The sequence below is a fragment of the Panthera pardus genome, unplaced genomic scaffold (assembly GCF_024362965.1).
Source record: "Panthera pardus isolate Hobbes unplaced genomic scaffold, ASM2436296v1 HiC_scaffold_18, whole genome shotgun sequence".
Classification (NCBI taxonomy): Eukaryota; Metazoa; Chordata; class Mammalia; order Carnivora; family Felidae; genus Panthera; species Panthera pardus.
This window is the reverse complement of record NW_026526743.1, coordinates 31,242,599-31,264,097: the sequence shown is the minus strand read 5'-3', so window position 1 is coordinate 31,264,097 and position 21,499 is coordinate 31,242,599. Positions and strand designations below refer to the sequence as shown.

At 37.1% G+C, this 21,499-nt stretch overlaps 1 protein-coding gene across 1 annotated transcript in view; it reads left to right on the top strand.

The window, feature by feature from the left end:
* Positions 1-21,499, top strand: part of RPGRIP1L (RPGRIP1 like) — a 92,658-nt gene that overhangs the window by 2,037 nt on the left and 69,122 nt on the right. Inside the window, exons 2-7 of the mRNA XM_019455924.2 lie at positions 979-1,070; positions 2,683-2,827; positions 6,146-6,444; positions 10,291-10,393; positions 11,764-11,907; positions 21,068-21,173. Coding sequence (XP_019311469.2) covers positions 986-1,070; positions 2,683-2,827; positions 6,146-6,444; positions 10,291-10,393; positions 11,764-11,907; positions 21,068-21,173 — 882 coding nt within the window. The 5' untranslated portion in view covers positions 979-985. The remainder of the gene's footprint in view (positions 1-978; positions 1,071-2,682; positions 2,828-6,145; positions 6,445-10,290; positions 10,394-11,763; positions 11,908-21,067; positions 21,174-21,499) is intronic.

Below are 21,499 nucleotides of genomic sequence, written 5' to 3'. Positions count from 1 at the left end.
TGGGGCATCTCTGTGAAGAATAGAAACTGTAAAGATGCCAGAATTAACTGGACAGCTTGTATGTTGAGGTAGGAAGCCCTGGGACTAGGCCTCGTGGCGACAGAGACAGGACAGAACAAAAACTCAGTGGGCGAATTTATGAAGCATCTTTTTGCAAAACTTGGACCTACCCACTCATTTGTGCACCAAACTGGAAGTTAATATTCAAGTAGTATTGACCTCCCAGGCAAATGTGCTCACTGCTATTAATTTACCATCTCACCCTTAGAATAACTCTATGAGATCGGTATTATTTTCTCCATTTTTGAAGTTAAGGAACTGAGGCACCTGGCTGGCTCAGTTGTCGGTAGAGCATGTGACTCCTGATCTCCAGGTCATGAGTTTGAGCCCCATGTTGGGGGTAGAGTTTACTTGTATACATACATATATACTATGTAAGGGTGTGTGTGTGTGTGTGTGTGTGTGTGTGTGTGTGTGTGTGTGTGTGTGTGTAAAACAAAGTAAGATGACCTTTTAAGAAATACTGAGATTAAGGAACTGAAACTCAGATTAGGTGACTTCACCAGCTAGTAAATAATAGAACAACCATTTGAATCAAGTTTCTGACTGGTTTTTTTCAAGGTACCTGCTTGCTTTGGGGGGCACAAAAGGGAAAGGGGGATGGAGAGGAAAGTATTTCTTAAATTAGGGGGGAGTTTGTTTTTGTTTCAGACAGAGAAATAAGAAGAGAGAAGGAAGAATGATAATCTTACCTCATTTCCTAAGCAAACTATAGGAAATGCACTGTTGAAAGGAACACTGTCTCCATGATTGAACGTAGTATTACTTTTAAAATGAAGCTTTCATCTTCTTCAAGAGCACATGTGAGCATTAAGAAGTCCATTAAAGTCATAGTGCCTTATTCATTTTATTTGGTTCATTCCATTGCATAATGTTGTATGTTGAGAAGATTTTATTTGCGTTTTCTTTTCTCCACAGACAGGCCATGTCTGGTCCAACTGATGAGACGGCAGGAGACCTGCCTGTGAAAGATACAGGTCTAAACCTCTCTGGAATGGGAGGGTTACAAGGTACGGCCAGCTGTTATTTATTATCGTTATGAACTTTGATCAGTAACTTCTTTTCTGTTAATTTAAAGTATTTCTGATATCCTCACCAATGAAGCCATTTAAGTAACTATATAGCTCTTGATTGGACTAAACAGGCACACGGAGAGTTTAGAACAACATATGGTATTTTACTGCATGCATCAATTATCAACAGCTCATAGAAACTGTAAAATCCCCCTCTGTTCTGATAAAGAATTGTTATAAATCATCTTTTTAAAATTCCACACATCAGTAGGAACTACGCAGAGAGCATCAAGCCTCCAAACCGAATTGCCTGGTTTAAATCACATTCACCATTAAAATGTTTCTTTATGTTGAAATTTTATATGGCAGGAAATGCCATATTTAAAAATTTTTGCCTTTCAAGTAGAGTACCTCAAAATGGTTTGTTTATCCAAGCGATATTGACTTTGTTTTATCAAATTAATATACATTAAAGGTTTTCTGTATCCTTTTATCACTTAGTGGTTGCTAGAGAGCTCAAAAAGCACTTTAAAATTGAAAAAGTAAAATAACTGCTTTGAGGAACAGTTGAGAGTATAGAGCTATGTTTTGGTGTATACAGCATGTCGTGCCAGTGCATTTGTCATTGAGATGGCTGTGATGTAAAATACACTCCACTGAGGTGTCTTCATACACCTGTTTGTTACAACAGTTCAAGTGGCCACCTTGAACTACCACAGAAAGGTGGTCAGTATGCTTTTTATTGAAAAAGATAAGTCCAAGTCTACAAATTTTATTTTTTAAAATGAAAAGTATGTATAAGCTTTGTTTTAGGTCTTTGGTAGAGTACCAAGTATCCAAATACCAATAAATTTTAATTGTGCAAAGCTATTTATTGGAATTTGCTACTTTAAGTTCAATTCTTGCCCTGAGGAACGCACCGTAGGGGCTTTAATCTTTGTCCGTTTGTTCTTTGTTTCTTTTGGATGATTGATGAAAATTAGCCAGTGATACGGAAAATACCAAATTTAAGCATATATAAAAAAAAAAAAAACATACACATGCTTAAAGATATAAAAGTTCTTTTAAAATATGTAAAATAGCTTATAAATTTGTAAAGGTTGGTTGATTTTGTTGTGTGGACTTGCAAATTTTACAGTTTATGTTCTGTAACCCAAAACACATACATACCTCTGAAATATATCCTGTGTTCACCAAATTATTGTTACAACTCTTTTGTAAAAAAAAAAAAAAAAAAACAAAGAAAAAAAAACTTTCAGATACTTTGACTTTTAATTTGTTTTTTTCAACATTGAGCATATAAATTGAAAAATCTTATTCGATCAGAATTCTCTTACAGTCTTAAAGAATGGTCATTTCAATATCATTTGAATGGATATTATTATTACTGAAATCCTTAAGATTGCACATAAACTGTAATAGCAAAGATTTTTATTCTCCCCTCTGCTTGGTGACATAAACAATGTTACAACATTTTCTACAACAATCTTAATTATATGTCAGAAAGGAACAAAGATGAGTGCATCAGAGATTATATTAATATCAACTGTTATCTTTTTAGAGACTATGTTAAGTAATCCCACTGTTAATTACCTTGGCATTTTTACAGAAACTTCAACAACACGGACAGTGAAGTCTCGCCAGGCAGTGTCACGTATCAGTCGTGAGGAACTGGAAGACAGATTTTTGCGTTTGCATGATGAGAACATTTTACTTAAACAGCATGCCCACAAGCAAGAGGATAAAATTAAAAGGTTATGATAAAAAGCTTTTAGCTTTTTTTCCTGACTCTGTAAAGTTTGGAGGATATGCTGTTTTATAAACTTAATTGAAAACTCCACCTGGAATCTTTTTTGGAACAAGGCAGGTTGTAAATAAATACAATTTTTAAAAATGGAAAATCTTACAAAATAGAATAATAAACCAAAAAGATTATGAGTGTTTATTATGTCTGAAGTTGCTATTTGAAAGCAAGAGCTAATAACTAAGAGTACAAGTGTATCATATCTATAAATAACTTCTGGTTTAATATTTATAGTTTAATAAGCAAATGGCCAAAGCATCTGTTTTTTAAATGTCTTGGTTTTAAAATGAAAGTTTGAAAAAGTAATTAGCTATTCTAACTTGTTAGGATACACGTTCCCTTAAGATTGGGGGTTTACTAATGAAAACCTCACTTCAATGTCTGGAACATATTTAACTTTGCTTGGATTAGTCTAGAACCTATATTTCAAAGAGTTCTTACTGTTTCTAAAGAAACATTGTCACTTGATTTGTGTGCAAGAAATTTTTACAGGGATAACTTCTTAAGAGTAGACTTTCTTTCATTCTTTCTTGTTCACAAACACCATTACTATCTTTGGAATGTATGACCTTAAAAACAAAGAAGTACATTCCCATTTGTAAGCTTGCACAGGCCTGTATTCACATTCATGTTCTAGGCTAAATGGAAAGGTGGGACAGCCATGGAAGAAAGATGATGGTATGGGGTGGGGGGGGGGGGGCAGGGGGAGGTCTTTTCTGATTAGAATTTATCCTGCTAAGAATTTATCTGTACTCTGTGGGCTTTGTTTTAATGACTCACTGACCTGCTGGGTGGGGGGCTTTTGAGTTCATTTTTGAGTCCTGATAACATGGTTTTTCAAGACCTGTGATTCGCTTACCTGATTCCTTTTCTGACCAGTAACACACACATGTCCTATCAGAATGAGGGATGCAGTCTATGACCACAGAACCATTTTTTTTCCTTTGTAAGCCTAATTGGCCAGTTAAATAATTGAATTCACAACCTTGACCTCATTAGTAATCTGTCCTAGCCAGAAAATATAAAACAACCTAATAACGAGCCATGTAGTTTAATAGAAAAAGGACTCGGCTAGGAGTCAAGTTGTATACATGTGTTCTATTATTTCTCTGCCACTAGCCTATGGTATTAGGCTGAAGCCATTTAAGCTCTTGGAATTTTATTTTATATAGCCCTGAGAGTAGTGAACCAAGGACCACTATGACCCAAAGCTCTAAATCCTTTCTGAATTTTATGCCACTGACACTACCTACAAACATGTGTAAAACTGCTTTTATTTATTTTTTTAAGATTTTATTTTTGAGTAATCTCTACACCCAACATGGGGCTCGAACTTACAACCCCAAGATCAGGAGTCACGTGCTTTACCGATTGAGCCAGCCAGGCGGTCCAGAACTGCTTTTAAATTTATCCTTAAGATAAATTTAAGGAATTAGTATCACGTTGGTATAAATGTAGATTTGATAAACCACCTTTTTAAATAAGTACTCAAACTTTACCAGATCACTTATGATTCTTTAATGTTACAAAATAATCACCTGAAACAAATGAAAATTATTGCTATTCCTGTACAAACATGCGATCTTAGGTTTCTTGACAAAAAGTTTATTTGTACATCCTTGAAGGAACTTAAAGCCACTCTATTGATGTGCTTTTCTTTCCTTCAAAATTTGGGTCATTTGTTATTCTCCACATGTTGACTGACTTTTTATATTAAACCTGTGTCCTTTGGATGTAATCTCTATCTCTGTGAAAGTCTCTTGGTAACAAAAGATTCAGATATTTAGCTCGACATCTCAGTTGGATGGCTACCATATTTCTGTGGCTAAGCCACTGGGCGGGGCTAAGGATGCTAAACTCATTAAAGGGATAGATGGAGTGTGTGGCTCTGTTGGGCTTATGATACCTGCCCCAATTTCCCAATGATATATCATTCTTTGGATTAGGTGGAAAAGGAACTAATCCATTGATTATTTTACTAGAGTGTTTGTGGTACTCTTGGATCTTGGTTTTTATTATCCTGTATCCCTTATAAAGCATGTTTAATGGATTTGCCTCAAGGGAAAGAGAAAACAATCTTAACTGATTATGTTATGCATAGCTCTCCCTGATGCCACATGCTGTAGGCCGGGTAGCTAGAAGTGTAGATAGACCTGTATTACTACCGCTCTTACAGAGGACTCTGCTCAGGGCAAAAAAAGGTTGTTCTATGACATCCCAAAGCTATTAAGGATTTTTTTATTTCACTTTTGTTCTCTTAAGTAAAAGCTTCTGTCCATAACCATGGTAAAATAAAGCAAACCCCATTTAAAGAAAAATGAAGTGAGTTTTTATTTTCAATCTCCGTCTGGCTCTTTATAAAAATAGATTCACTATAAACCAGAATCAGCTATTGAAGATGTGCGACCAATTTTGTAAAGTCTTGAACTTGTGTCTCTCATCAAAGCCACCTTTTCTTTCTTGTCCTGCCAACATTTTTCCACTCACTGTCAGGCATGTTTTCCGTACGTGTATATTACATCACCCCCATGTGCCCTTTCTGTCTTTTGTTCTGTCTAACCAGTTTTTATCAAAACTTAAAAGAATGAAAGGTATAAACTCCTGAGATGTCAAAAGCACAACTTATGTCTAAATTTAAAGGTAGCATTAAAATAACGCTTCTTGCATCTGATTACTTTCTGCCATCAAACACGAGGATTTCTTGTTCCAGGCAGCATTTAGTGGCACATTTTGGTTCCTCTGAATTTTTCATTGGGCTTTTTATAAATGTGTACCTGTGCATTCTAATCTTCTTGTATTTGTAATATGTCTTAATTCTAGAGAAACTGAAAACAGTCCACCTAAAACTTAGCAGTGCTGCATAGTCTTAACACTTTTCAAAACTGTAACTTACTGTGGCTTGCATATTATAACCCACCACATCCACAATCTGTAGCTACATTTAAGTGCATACAGCATTCCTACATAAGGTCATGCGTTAAAAATTGCATTTGAGGAACATATGGAGTAAATATGTGTCCTCTCTTTACTAACCTTAAATGATAAGCCTTAGGAAACTGTTATTTGTCAGTGCTATAAAGCAGATTGTTGCCCAGTGGTTTCAATTATCATCAAAGGATTCTTCACAGGCAGTAATAGTTACATCAAAACCTGAAATTTATTATTCAGGTTCTGCACTGAAGTCCTCACAGTGATTATGTTCCTTTCAACAGAATGCATTTTATGCTGACTTCTCACATTCCTTTTCATCTTTTTATTATTTCCCTAGAATGGCCACCAAGTTAATACGGCTAGTTAATGACAAGAAAAGATATGAGCGGGGTGGTGGCGGCCCCAAGCGGCTGGGACGAGATGTGGAAATGGAAGAAATGATTGAGCGGCTGCAAGAGAAAGTGCATGAGCTTGAAAGACAGAATGAAGTCCTCAAAAACAGACTCATTTCAACCAAACAGCAACTTCAAATCCAGGGTTACAGGCAAACACCATACAATTACGTGCAGTCTCGTGTTAACACGGGGCGTAGAAAAGTGAATGAAAATGCAGGCTCACAGGAATGCCCCAGGAAAGGTAAAATAAGCTTATATTGACTTACATTAGATCCTAAATGTAACTCTTTTAATAGGTTGTTTTACACACACACAGAGTTTTATTTCCATATTTTTCATGGTTTTGAGTAACTTTAGAAAGAAAAATGTTTTTGACTTGCTTTTTGATAAAATGTTAATATTAACATGAAGATCCTTTTATTCAAGAATCCCTAGATCACACCCAAATTTGTTAGGTAACACCTTGAACGTAACTCTTTATCCTGATACGGGAGATACATGTGCAACCGTAAAATAGAAGTTTAGTTTGAGTGGTTTTCTGTGTTGCAGACGGAAATCGCATTGACTCAGGCAAACGAGGAAACCAGCTAGTTTGCTTATTTATGATCGCACTTAATTTCTTTGTCAGAAGGCTGTTTATAAAATTTGCAGAATTGTTTAAATCCTTCATCATATGGCAGCAGCATGACAGTGCAATATGGGTATAACTAAGGGTTACAAAAACTGGGTTCCTGCTCCTCTGCTTACTGTCTGGTGACCTTGGACAAGTCATCTATCTGATCATTCTGACCTTGATCTTTACATGTAGGATGAAAGGATTTAAGCAAGTGACCATAAAGGCCTCCTCTGTCTCCAAAAATGATCATAGGTCAATCACTTTCCTCGTTTTGAAAATGAGTCCCCTAAAACGTACCCAGGTTACAAAGCAATTCAATTGCATAGATGAAACTTAATATGAAAAGAACCTAAATACTTCTAATAAAAATCCCCAATTCTCTCCGCCCATGATGAACTTATTTATTTATGATGAAGCGAAAGATCAGTAAGTATTTTAAGTAACATTTTTAAAATTTCATCAACTAGGGAAGGAAATAACATGATAGCCGTAATTGATCTTTGTTTGGAACATGCTTCACATCAAGACCAAACGTTTTGAGGGACACAAAAAAATCATGTAAAACTTTCATTTCAATTCATTGAGGAGAGGAAAAAAATGCCATATAAACAGAAAAGGAGAAAATTTTGTTCTATTTTTTTCTCCAGACTGATTATTGACACTATCTCTTCCCCAGGCAGAGTTCTCTGGAAGTCACCAAGGCCTCCACCTAGGAGACAGCTGCGGGATGGCAGGGCTTAGCTACTCTAGCTTGTGAGGTTGGCAACAGACTGAAAATAACCAAAGCAATCATAATGAATTATAAATTAGAAAATTATTCTGCTGCTAATTAACATGGAAGAGAGCACTTGACCTTTCAGAGCCTCATTCTTCCTATCTGTAGAATGGAGTGATAACAGCAGATTAGCCAAAGAGTCAAGAGATGATAACGCCATGGTAAAATATTTTACCTTTCAAAAGTCACCTATCCACTCCAAAACGTAGTTTTAGCATCTGTGACTATAGCTGGGCAAGATGATCTCTAAGGTCTGTAAGGTCTTTTATACTAAATAAAAAAGCAACACCCAGATTTTATATGAATATGGCAAACTAATCTAGTACTATGAATTGCTGTTTAAAAAGAAGAGTCTGATGGAAGTTTTCTCTTATGGAAGGAAAAAAAAAGAGCTGCACAGTCTTTACAGTGTGACTACATAGCTTGAATTTCTCCTTGTGTTTATACAATCTTAGTAATTCAGGGGCACCTGGGTGGCTCAGTCGATTAAGCATCCGACTTCAGCTCAGGTCGTTTATCTCACGGTTCGTGGGTTCAAGCCCCACATTAGGCTGTGTGCTGACTGCTCAGAGCCTGAAGCCTGCATCAGATTCTGTGTGTCTCACTCTGCCCCTCCCTCACTTGCACTCTGTCCCCCTCTCTCTCTCAGAAAAATAAATAAACGTTAAAAAAAAATCATACTAATTCAAACCTTTTTCACTGCTTGGTACAGAGTCCAAGAGGTAGAAGCTGCACAAAGTGCTAATTGATGACGAATACGTTCTCTTTCTGAGTAAACTCCAGGCACCATTATCAAGGTTGATACCTTAGTAATCTGAATAGACTCTCGAAGACTGCCTTGGAGCTTGGGACTTAGGCCACACTTGTCAGAAATATCACAGCGTAGGGTGGCCAGGTGCAAACAGTAGATCCTCTCTGGCTATGAGCAGCCTTGCCCTCCAGCTGCTGTACAAATACTACCTTTTTCTATGCGTGCCTTGTCAGGATAAAGCATGGAAAGTACTGGTTTAACGTGTGATCATTGTAATGTAGAAAGAATCCTTACTGTGAAGAACCAATGGAACAAAGATTTTTATCAAGTGTGTATGTTTTACAATGTAACCATTGGCAAACCACTATCACACCATAAGTATTAAGATTATTTTGGGGCGCCTGGGTGGCTCAGTTGGTTGAGCGGCTGACTTCAGCTCAGGTCACGATCTCGCGGTCCGTGAGTTCGAGCCCCGCGTCGGGCTCTGGGCTGATGGCTCAGAGCCTGGAGCCTGCTTCCGATTCTGTGTCTCCCTCTCTCTCTGTTCCTCCCCCGTTCATGCTCTGTCTCTCTCTGTCTCAAAAATAAATAAAAAACGTTAAAAAAAAAAATTAAAAAAAAAAAAAAAAGATTATTTTAAGGATAGGGGCGCCTAAGTGGCTCAGTCAGTTAAGAGGCCGACTTCAGCTCAGGTCGAGATCTCACGGTCTGTGAGTTCAAGCCCCACATCAGGCTCTGTGCTTGCAGCTCAGAGCCCCGAGGCTGCTTCAGATTCTGCAGAGCCCAACGCGGGGCTCCATCGACCGTGAGATCATGATCTGAGCCAAAATCAAGAGTCGCACACTTACCCGACTTAGCCACCCAGGCGCCCCAAGAAAGAGTTTTTATCTATACCTCGTATCTGAGACTATGCTCCACTAAAAATCTAAATTATTTGTCATATTTAATCTACTTGAAACTCTAGTTACTTAATTATTTTGTAAGTGTAATCCAATCATGTAATTAAAATCATGTCTCACTTTTAACAACGGGACTAGACTTGTGAAGTTGCATGTAACGACTTTTACAAGAAAAACTATATTTTTAGGGCAGCAGCAAAATTTTTTATTTAAAGGAATCTCATTCATGATCACTTCTTGACTTACCTTTGTTTAAATGTGAATTTTCTTATTGAGATGGAATAAACCAAAGTGTAGAACATTTTGATTCACACTCACAGTCTCTGTGAGTCACACAAATGAAGATCAGGTTCAAAATGTAAGGGCAAGGAATGTGAATGGCTAATGGATAAAACATTTTTTAAATCTACATCCAGGGATGCCTGGATGGCTCAGTCAGTTAAGTGTCTGACTTTGGCTCAGGTCATGACCTTGCAGTCTGTGGGTTCGAGCCCCACGTTGGGCTCTGTGCTGACAGATCAGAACCTGGCTGGAGCCTGCTTCAGATTCTGTGTCTCTCTCTCTCTCTGCCCCTCCTCCACCTGCATTCTGTCTTTCTCTCTCTCTCAAAAAAATAAAACATGAAAAAAAAATTTAATAAAAAAATAAAAATAAAAGTCTTTAGCCAAAATATGGGGGGGGTGGGGAAGTTAAGTCATTGAAATCTCTTTCCTTCATTCATACCTGAGTTTATGTCGTAAAGCCCTGAACTGAAGACTTTGGTTCTTTCAGAATGACTTTAGGAGTTATAAATCTAAGTGGAGTCAAATTATTTCTAGGTCATTTGGTTTCCATAGCAGAATTTGTTTAATGGGCAATACTTACTGCTGTGTGCACTTGATGCCAATGATACTGCCTTGGGCAATGGATTTCTAAGTCTCTGCACTATAGAGCTCCTGTATCTCAGTACTTAGGAAATTTTCTTATATACACATTCCTTTATGATAGCAAATCAAGAGTCCTTCTTTATTAATTTCACTTTTATAATCCTGCTGATTGACTTTTAGGTATTCGCTTCCAAGATATTGACGTAGCAGAAACTCTACAACCCATGCTTACAAAACATGGCAGCAGTTTACTTGAAGAAGCCAGAGGAGAAATAAGAAATTTGTATGTATTCTTTTTATGGTCATTTTAGAGCTTTATTTATTGATTGATCATGTCTTTTTTGATCCCTCCCTTTCCTTTATTTTAAACACAATTGGCTTATGTACAAATAATTTGCTCCACTAAATACATCTTGATCCGTGGGGTAAGAACAGATATTATAGAACATGTTTCCAATAAAATGAGGCAAATGAGCAACTTAACCGACTGCATCAATGGAGGGGCTTATAGAATAGTCTCTGTATTACAGTTTTCTCCCCAAAGGAATGGCGTAAAGCCCAGTCATTTAGAATAGTATAAGCTTTAGAGGCAGCATTTCCATGCTCAGAAAAATTACAGGTAATTTTTTTTTTAATCCCGAATTAGCCTTTTTGCAGTTAAAAAAAAAAGAATTGGAGGGAGTGGCTTAAAAGTTTGGAGTTATCAAATACATATGGATTTCAGATTTTGTTTCACTGTGATTCTATAGCACTACATTCTTCATCATACTCTGGTTTTGAAAAAGTTACTTCTGCCGCATTTAGCTTACCTCTCCAGTTAATGAAAGCCTCATGGCTTCAGTGTCTGAGTCACAGCAATGAAGATAAGGCTCCACCTTATCGACAGGCCTTCACCTGGATCATCAAAAAGTAACCATTCTAAATGAGGAAAGAAAACATAAAACAAAGCATCACACTTTAGACCATTGCTTAAGAATAGTGTGGGCTTCAAACTAGTTCTTTTGAATATTTTATTTTATTTTATTTTGAATATTTTAAATACCAGTCACGGCCATGACTATCCTGTAAAGGAATAAAACCAAAAGATTATACCTAATCTTGTTACCTGCTAATAGTCTGAAAAACCAGGTTCATACCAGTTTCCTGAGGCTCATTACGCTGGGATACTGCTACCCATGGTAGAGATAAATAAATATATGCAAAAAACCTCTGTTCTGTTTTGCAAATTTCTTGTGAGCTCTCTCTCTCTCTCTCTCTCTCTCTCTCTCTCTCTCTCTCTCTCTCTCTCTGAAGTGTTAATTTGAGTGATCTATGCATATATACATAGGATAGAGCAAAAGCATATAAATTATCTATGACCAGGTTGTGGAGGACAAAGTAGGTAACCCAATAACAATACTTACTGAATTGAAGTGAACCAAAGTCCAGGTTATTGCGTAGGATATTATTATATAAAAAGCAACATTTTGAATTGTTCCATATGCACTTCTAACTCGTCACATTTAATCTACTATTCACTATGTCCAGAGGCACCTAAGCTAAAATTTTTAGCTCTTACTTGCTCTTTATTATGAAGGACTTTCTTTGTCCTGATCTTAAATACTGCAGATTTTTCCTCAAACTACAAATTCTTGTAAACGTTCTTTATTTCAGAGAAAATGTTATTCAGTCACAAAGAGGCCAGATAGAAGAGTTAGAGCACTTGGCTGAGATCCTGAAAACTCAGTTGAGGAGAAAAGAAAATGAAATTGAGTTCTCTCTTCTTCAGCTTCGAGAACAGCAGGCTACAGATCAAAGGTATGTTAAAACAGAAATCTCACTTTGATAAGGTCAAAATTAGTTTAAAATACTTTATCATATGCCATGGAAGGATAAGTCTAGTCTATTTTAAAAATCATGTTTTCACTTAACGTTCTTCATAGAAGCCGCTCTAGACCTACTAACTGCTATCAACAACTCTGTATAAGGATGTTTCTCCCTAACCTACTCTGGCTCACCTTGTTCCCCCACTCTTTGGCCCCTTTTGCTGCATTTACCATAACCGTAGGAAGTTCTGATGCCGTCCAGTTGCAGCCACCGAGAGAAAGGTGTGTGACAAGGACCCAGCTGTTGGCATGTCTTATGAATAAGTCCAGCCTCATTTGACTTTTTTTTCAGCACTAAAAGTGAGTTCCGTAATACGGTACCAAGTTGTTGGGGTTGTTTTACCCCAAAAAGATGCTTGTCACCTCTCCTAATATTCAAAATCTGCTTCAAATTCTGTTGATTGTCATGGATGACAGTGGAGCCCTTCAGTAGTCTACTTGCTGCCCCTTCAGTGTTGATGTTTTATAATGTCTACAATGTTCTTTTCCATCCTCCTTTGTCAGGTTTGGTTCTAATTCCTCTCCCTCATTTTGTATTTCCACACTGTGTTTCCAGCAAGACTCTTCTTACCATGTTCTTTCTTGAATTATTTTCTCCCCTTTGTTCCTTTTTTTTTTCCTTTTGTTTCCTTTTCTTTCCTTTCTGTTTCTTTTTGTGGACCAAGGAGACCTAGAAGTAGAGGGAGTGGTATTTTGAATTTCCAGGTACCCATCACTTAGCTTAAATGATCACTACCATGATCCCGATCTTGTTTAACCTATCCCTTCAACTTTGTTTTCTTGAATTAATCAGCCTCAGCCAGATGGGATGTCATCTCACGTAGGAATACTCTAATATAAATCTCTGATAGGGAATTTGTTTAACATGGCACCATGCCGTTATCACATCTAACAAAATTAATTGCAATTCCTTAGTATTCTCTAGTACCCAGTCCCTATTTAAACTTCCCTGAAGCTGTCTTGTCCTGTTTGTCTGAATTGGAATCCAAATGAGGTCTACACATTGCATTTGCTATCTCTTAGGTCTCTTCTTTCTCTCTTAGTGTCCTTCAAACCAGACCTCGAGCCTCTATTCGTTTTTCCCCTCTCCAGTGTATATGATGTCATGCTTAGAAACACCAGTATGATTTTCTAGTCTTTCATTTCAGGTTCAGAGTTTAGTCCTCCTTTAACAAACTAACTTGACACGGTAATATTTGAAAAAAACTAGGAAAATATGCCTATGAGACTTGTTTTAAAAACAATAAAGTGGGCTGAAAATATACAAGAAGCTTTATATTTCAGAGACTCAAAAGATTAGTATTCTCTCTGTTAATTTCTGTTCCTAAAAAGTTATGTGTAAAATTTAATTAAATTATCTAATGAAATTCTATATGTTTAGTGATGTTTATATACCCTTCTAAGGGCAGGGCAAAAGAAACATGAGTCTTTTTGAGAATTATATTAGGGGATGTAATGTGAACCCTGATTCTGAACCAGCTTGAATACCTAGAAGTCATCCATGTTCCCCCAGGAAGAACTGGTTTAGACTTGGTCTGATTGGAAAACCAAGACATGATTCCTTGTGAGGAACAGTGCTGAAGGACCAGACCCCAACCCTGAATATGATCTTAATAAATTGCCAACAACCATATTTAAGATAGTAGCTAAAAATGAACATTCTACACTTAGACCAAAAGCCCAAGCTTGGAGCCCATCCTTACCACCTTTACTCGACAGCTGAGTAGCAAGGTTATCAGAGACCACTTTCTGTGTTATACTTCCTAAATTCCCAACGAGTAGGATGGATACTGTGTTGGCCATTTCCCTCTTCCAAAGGGATATGATCACCTAGGAACTTGAGTGTTCAGTTCATTGAAATGGAAATCCAAAAGCCCTTCAATCCTAGGACTAGAACAGCGGAAGAAATAGAGTGATAGACAGGTATGCATGTTTTCTCCTACGAATATTGTCAGCAAGAGACACCAACATATGCACCTAGACGAGTTTACCTTAACAACTAAACTATGGCCCTCCCTCAGTAGCAGTTTCTTTTGTCACATCAAGAATTGGAAGTAGTGGGGCGCCTGGGTGGCTCGGTCGGTTAAGCGTCCGACTTCGGCTCAGGTCATGATCTCACGGTCTGTGAGTTCGAGCCCCGCGTCAGGCTCTGTGCTGACTGCTCAGAGCCTGGAGCCTGTTTCAGATTCTGTGTCTCCCTCTCTCTCTGCCCCTCCCCTGTTCATGCTCTGCCTCTCTCTGTCTCAAAAATAAATAAAGGTTAAAAAAAATTTTTTTTTAAATAAAAATAAAAAAAAAAAAGAATTGGAAGTAGAAACAAAATGAGTATTACAGGTAAAGGAACTTTTGCTGCAGAGGCCAAAGAAATAAACTTTAGTAAATAGCATATTGTTCCTTGAAATACAGTTGTTGAAAACTGAAGAAATGACTTCCAATAAAGGTCTTTAAGTCTTTTTTTCTTGTATGTTTACACATAGCTCAAAATTTTATGTGTCACAGCAATTTTTTGAGACTAATGGAAAACTGTTGAAAAAAATGTTGGGGAGAATATAAAACTTGGTATAATTTACTGTAAAGAAAAATCACAAAATGGAAAACATATTTAAACTTCTCTTTCACGGATACATTATTTCAAATTTGAAATTCTAGAAGTCTGATCAGGATGTTGGGCTCCTTGTTCTCAAACATGAACCTAACGTAGTTGTAATCTTCAGAGTGCAGTGCTTGATATTTATGGCAAAGAGCCTTTTCATAGAATATTACAGAAACTCTTCGTAGTATGTGTTTAATAGACCAGTTTGGTTTGGCATCAACTTGACATAAACTGTTGGTTATCCAAAGCCCTTAATTGCTTTGAAGTAAAAGCCCAGTGCTGTTGTTTTTTATTAAAATCATGTTTTTTCCTGTGATTGTGGTCTATTTTGGAAGACTGAGTTGTGATTTTTGCATATGTTCTACATAATGCCTCATTAGCAAAAAATCTTGTATCATTTACAAGTAGCCTGAATGTCTGTGTTGTTTTGAACAAAAATCCATATTAAAATTTAAACAATATAAAAATGCACATTTTCTGCTTATTAAAAAGGCCGTCTTAAATTAAATGCAAAGCAGTAACCAGTGAACACATGTACGTGAACATTAAAATCAGAATGATTTTACCTTTTATTGGCTTTTTCAACTCCAAAAATATTTATACTCTTACCAAATGTGTAACTAGTTTGTACCAAGTAGTTTTTTTTAAGTGAATGTTACAGTGTTTACCTTCTTAATTAAAAATCATGTAAGTTCCCTAATATCCCAGTGGAGGAAATTTAACCTATAAATGTTCCAAACACTCTTGACTTGCCCTCTTCCCTTTGGTTGACAGCGGACTGTCAAATCTCAAAACAGAGAATCCTTTTGCAGCCATGCAGTGTCAGAAACAACTTGGCTTTAAGGGCCCCATCTCTCCCCTCTAGGCACACGCAGGATTACTTCCTAGCTCTCTTAAGTTCTTCCCCAGCCTTTTATTTTGAAAAATTACAAACCTACAGAAAAGTCTTAGGAATAGTCGTGTGAACACTCACACGTACCTTTCACCCCTTCGCATATTTGTGAATGACACAAGCCTCTTCTGCATCCTGCACGTGAGGCCTTTTCCCTCCTTCCTCCTCCTCTCTACTCTCTCTCCCTCCCTCCCACCCCCAATCTGAGTTAGACGCATGTATCATTTCACCCTGTGTACACTTCTAAGTATCCTCTAGGAACAAAGATATCCTCCTACGTAACTACAGTATGGCTATCACATTCAAGACATTCAACAATACAGTAGCATCACCTAATACACAGTCCACATTCAAATTTCCCAACTGTATCCCTTTATAACTCTTTTTTTTTTTTTTTTTTCCCAATAGCTGGTTGTGGTTTGTTTTGCTTTGGTTTGATCTAGTATCCATTCAGGGATCATACATTGAATTTAATTGTCCTGTCTTTTAGCTTTCCATTATTCTGGAGTGGTTCCCCATTTCCAGCCCACTGATAGTTGTTTGCAGAACACCCCTCAATTTGTATTTGTCTGATTGCCCAGCCCCCTAATTTAGAGGGCACATCTGGTCCTTGGATGGAAGGGTAACTGGGGCCGGGGATAACCACGCACACATTATTATTACAGGCAGGTGATCTGTCATTTTTTAAAAATATATCCACCAAGCTTGGACTGTTGTTTGAATACCTTAGAATTTGCCCAATGAAAAGTATCACACTCAAATACCATTTCTTTCATCCCCATGTTTTTTATTATTAATATTATCTAAGATTGTCCTGTGATAGCAGCTTGACGTATTTTCTCAGCCCTTTATCTGAACCACAGAAATTGTCACAGTTAATAGTAAAACCAATGTGTTAGTGCACAGTTGAGAGTGGAGAGAAAGCTAAAACTAGGAACATCTCAGAGGAAGGAGACCACTTAGAAGAGTGGGAAGAATTGATCTTTTAGAATTGGATTTGACTGTCGGCTCCCTCACATAAGGACTCTGGCCAAATTCCTTACTTCGCTAAGCCTCAGTTAGCTACCTCAACTGTGAAATGAAGCGATTGAAACGGGCAAGTGGTTCTTCCCTACCTTTTAAACGGCAGCTAATTTTATCCCTAGGGAACTCGTGTCTCTGAAAGATTTTGTCTGCCGAATAAGCAGCATTTATTAATTTAATCAATTCAGTGTGCTTTTTTTTTTTATTCATCAAAGACCTATATCATGCCAATCACTGCTTCTGATAATTATGAGATAACCTGTTTTATTGAACTGACTTGGTATAATTCTATCAAAAAATAAAAACAGGGGCGCCTGGGTGGCTTAGTCGGTTAAGCATCCGACTTCGGCTCAGGTCATGATCTCGTGGTCCATGAGTTCGAGCCCCGCGTCAGGCTCTGTGCTGACAGCTCAGAGCCTGGAGCCTGCTTTGGATTCTGTGTCTCCCTGTCTCTCTGCCCCCTCCCCACTCACGCTCTGTCTCTCTCTGTCTCTCAAAAATAAATAAACGTTAAAAAAAATTTTTTTTTAATAAAAAACAATACAAAACCTTCACTTTTGCAACTTAGTTGCTGGTGAATCTCTATTTCCCATTGGGCTTTTTGATATATTAAATATAATTCTCAGATTCCCATTACTAGCTGGAATCCATTAAACTTGATCTTCAAAATGATCCTTTTAAGAAAATCAGCCAGGATTTCAGGTCTTCCCGCCTCCAACCGGTCCTTCAGAGTCCTCCCTCCATTTTCATAAAAGAGTGGTTATATGCATGTGGAGCTTGACGTAATGTTTCTCTCCATTCCTTGTGGGTGTCAAGAGTGGGAAAACACTGAGCCAGATCTGATTTATATTTTGACCCACCACCACGAGAAAGGTATGATCCAGAGGCAAATAGACACAGATGAATTTTTTCCTTTATGCAATCTTAAAACAGAGAGCACTATTTTCACCTATGAAGGCAGGTAGCAGTTTAGAGCAAAAACGGTTGCATTTCAAATAGACTTTCCTCAGCTATTTTAGTAAAGCCATTCCGTTTAGTTTACTAGCAACCTTCTGTAATCTTACTCAGTATTGTTACTTTGCTAGTGATGGTTGTCTGTGTATCCCTAGTAAAAGCTATAAATGACCTACATTTCTTGTAACAATAAACTTACATAATGTCTGCCACCGTTTAAAAAAAAAATGTACCGTAGAGGTGTTTTAATTTTAAGGTTGTTTTCAACCAACCTAAGGTTGTTATCCCCCAAGTTCAGTCAGCCTAAAACTATTATTCAAAAAGAGCCTCTCCATTCTGTCATAAATATTTTACTCAACTACTGTCCCAAATCTCATAGCCTAGCTTCTGTATTCTATAGCCCTCTCTTCTAAATGGTGTTAAATACTACATTATAACATTTTTGCGTCAAAAAAACCAAGAGGCTTTCTTGAGCATTCATAATCTTTACTGTAACAGAGTGAAATGGCAATGGAGGTTCGGGGGGGTGAAGTGAGAGAATTATGTGCCTGGGGAATGAAGTATAAGAAACTTTCACTGGAGGAGATTTTTGCCTCTTAAGATTTCATATTAGACTATACATTACATAGCTCCACTGAAAGTTTTTCCTTCTCCAGTATATCTGAGGTTTTAAGTTTCTGGATTTATTATGGCACCCAGTAGCAAAGCCGGAGTCAAGTGTTTTCAAGGCTTCCATTAGAAATTCCTTTTTCAGAGTTTATTGCTTGACTGTTTCCAATTATATGAGGGAAACTTGGCACATAGGTTGTTGAACTGGATTACTTTTTTCAACATAAAATCTAATTTATTTCAGTTTGTTTTTAATCTAGAGATGGGCCAACATCTCTTCCAACCGTTGTAGAAGATTTGATCATAATTCTAAATAATATGTCTATAAAAAAAAAACAAGAAAAAGAAAAGAAACCGCATTTTCCAACTTAATTGCCCAAGGTTTTTTCAAAATCCTTGTTGAAAAATTTGAGAAATTTATTTTTACAAAGCACATAATTAGTCTGCTTGATATCTGTTTGCAGATCATTTCAGCATGTGTAATGCAGCATGTATGAATCGCTTCAGGACTGTCAAGAGTTCCTCTGAATATTTTTACCGTGGATTGTTCTTTCTGTTAGAACGTCATCCTCCTGAAGATGTGATGTTCCCATCACAGTGCGTGAAACAGAGCAAGAAAGTAGGATGTGGTGGCCACTCAAAACACCACTTATAAAATGAGCCCCATCTCTGTGCTTCAAAGGAAGCCAACCTGAGGCCCTCCTCCTAGTGCAAAGAGGTCTAGGACAAGCCTCTAAGCACCGACCCTGGCCCCCTCTTGCCTCTTATCATCCTCACATCCCTTGTCAGCTTTTTGTGACGTTCCCTTCCCTCTTGTCCCTCTCATTTCCACCCTCATTCTTTTATCACATTTCATCTGTGTAAGGATGTTGAGTCAGTTGTCAGGTTGGAGACGATTTTTCATCGTACGCCTTCCTAGAGGCCAGACCACATTTATCACATTGTTGATTTTGATCTTTTATGTCTTAGCGCTTGCAGCTGAACAGCCAGTCGTCCTTTCCTTCTCCCTGTTAGCCTCAGAAATATCTAATCATAATAATGACTCCTGGATAAAGCCCCCAAAACTGACACTTGAAAATAATTCTTAAAGACATCTGCAGGTGTTGCACGCAAACTGATTTCTGTGTAAAGCACCACATGATTATTGTTGTTTTCTAACTAGTTCGGTCATCCTTGTGCCCACCTGTTGGGCATTACTAGCATAAAGTACTAAGTCACTTTTCTTGGCAGTATTTTGAATGAAAAGTTTGATCTTCAAGGAGTTTAAGGAAAATATTCAAGGAAGCATCCACCAGTTAAACCACCCTGAGCGTTTTTGGAAGATGCTTACCAGCCTTGGCCTTGCAAGGAAAATTCAAAATTAAAACCTGCTATTTTTCTGTGACCCTAGGTGGCTGAATGGGTTATTGGGACTTAATTCTTGCTAACATCATTAAGCAAGTATTATTACTCAAACATATATATGTATATTTTCTTGAAAATATTAACATTCTTAAAAACCGGAAGAATAAAATATCAGAGGCAACTGAAAATATAAGAAAAGATTTGAAATTATTTGAAAAGGATTCTGTCCTTGCATAGAATAACTGTCACTCATTGTCGAGTGGTCAAACCAAGTAATTCTGAGGAAAACAGATTAAGCTATGTTTTGACTTCTAATTATGAAAAAAAAAGGCGGGGGGATACTGTCTTTATTAGACTTGTTTAAAATATATTTTTCCTTCGTGTTCTGATGTTTTTGGCGAGTACAGATCACGTAGTGGGGAATCATAGCGGGGTACTGCTGAACGTGTGCTCAGAACTCTACTAGTTAGCATGTTTTCGGCACAGAATCATTTTAACATTGTGTTAAGACTGTATCCTGGGTACGATCCAGGTTCTTGGACTTGTTTATCTTCTGTGTGAGGACAACTAACTGTCCGATGCCAAACTACAATGAACTTTCAAATATCAAAGAGGAAAATTAAGTATTTCAAGTCCTCAGCTGGTTTACAGATGTGTGAGCTTTGTAGTCCATTTTCTGGTTCCAGTAGGGCATCGTGACAATTTTTCCAATATGTGTACACTAGATAAAGTTTTGGAAGTAAAATTACTTACTTGAAGTCCTGAAATAATTTTCTGAATCTAAAATTTTTATGTTTACTTTTTTTAAAAAAAAGAATGAAGTCGAAAACTGGGCCTCACAATTTTTGAAATACTTTTGAATATAAAACGTATTAAAGAACCTTTCTCTGTCAGGCAAATAAGTGCCTTTTGAAAACGGGTATTCATTTAGGTCTATGATTAACCTTTAACAAGATCTTCCTGTTAAATTCTACATTTGCTTTAATCTCAGTAGGAAAAATACAAACGAGTATTGCAGCATATAGAGTTTCTATATACCCTGTGGACGTTAAATGATCTCTTACAGCTAAAGGCACATCTGCAACATATTTAAATGCCAGCTTTGGGCATTATTAGTATAAAATGCTAAGTCACTTTTTGGGGAAATATTTTGAAAGGTTGAAACTCCAGGAGGAAACTCCAATAAATGGTAATCTTATGATACCATTTGTTTCAAGGGAGCGGTAGGAAGATGAGTGGCTGTCTTGCGCATTTTTGTCTTAGGGGAAAGTGGTAGTAGGATAGTCCTCTTTCAAATAAGTCCGAAGTGCAGGGCGGCACGATCGCTGTGCTGTATAGACTGACGTCCTTTTGCACCATCTTTCAGGATGCCGTAAAATGGTTTTAAGCGCGTATTACAAGATGTCGGAGAGGTGACCCAAGTCATCAAATTTGGGTCTCCCTTCAAATCCTGAGAATCTATGAATTTATGAAAGTTCAAGAGCAACGATTGGTTGGCTTTAAATAATGCATCTGTCCTAAGTGTATGTTAAGCTAAAAACCCTGTGACTGATAAGCAAGTGTGCAAATTTTTCCTAGGTAACTTTGTAGTGAAAAATTATGATTCCACCACAGGTTGTTTTCTTTTGCCTTGCATTTTTTACTCTGTCTCTCTTTTTCTTAAACACATTGTTGAAGGTCAAACATTCGGGACAATGTAGAAATGATTAAGCTTCATAAACAACTCGTGGAGAAAAGCAATGCTCTTTCAGTATTGGAAGGAAAATTTATTCAGCTTCAAGAGGTACTGTGATCATTTATCTTATTATGGTGATACATAGACACAAAGGTTCAAAGAGAGTGTTTAGGTTATACTTTTTAAATAGAATGGTTGTAACACTAAAAAGTTATTTTTAAAGATGCTCTTTTTATTCTTAAACATGTATTATTTCACTTCATGTGTTATTTGTAATTTATAACTTAATAGCTAAAGAAATAACTAACCGGTTGGGACTGTTTATAAATATCTGTGTCATCTTAAAATAATAAACATATTTATCATAAATTATCTCATGCCAAGAAAATTTATTTTTAATTCCTCTTCTCTGAGTTCATATGGGCACATAGCAC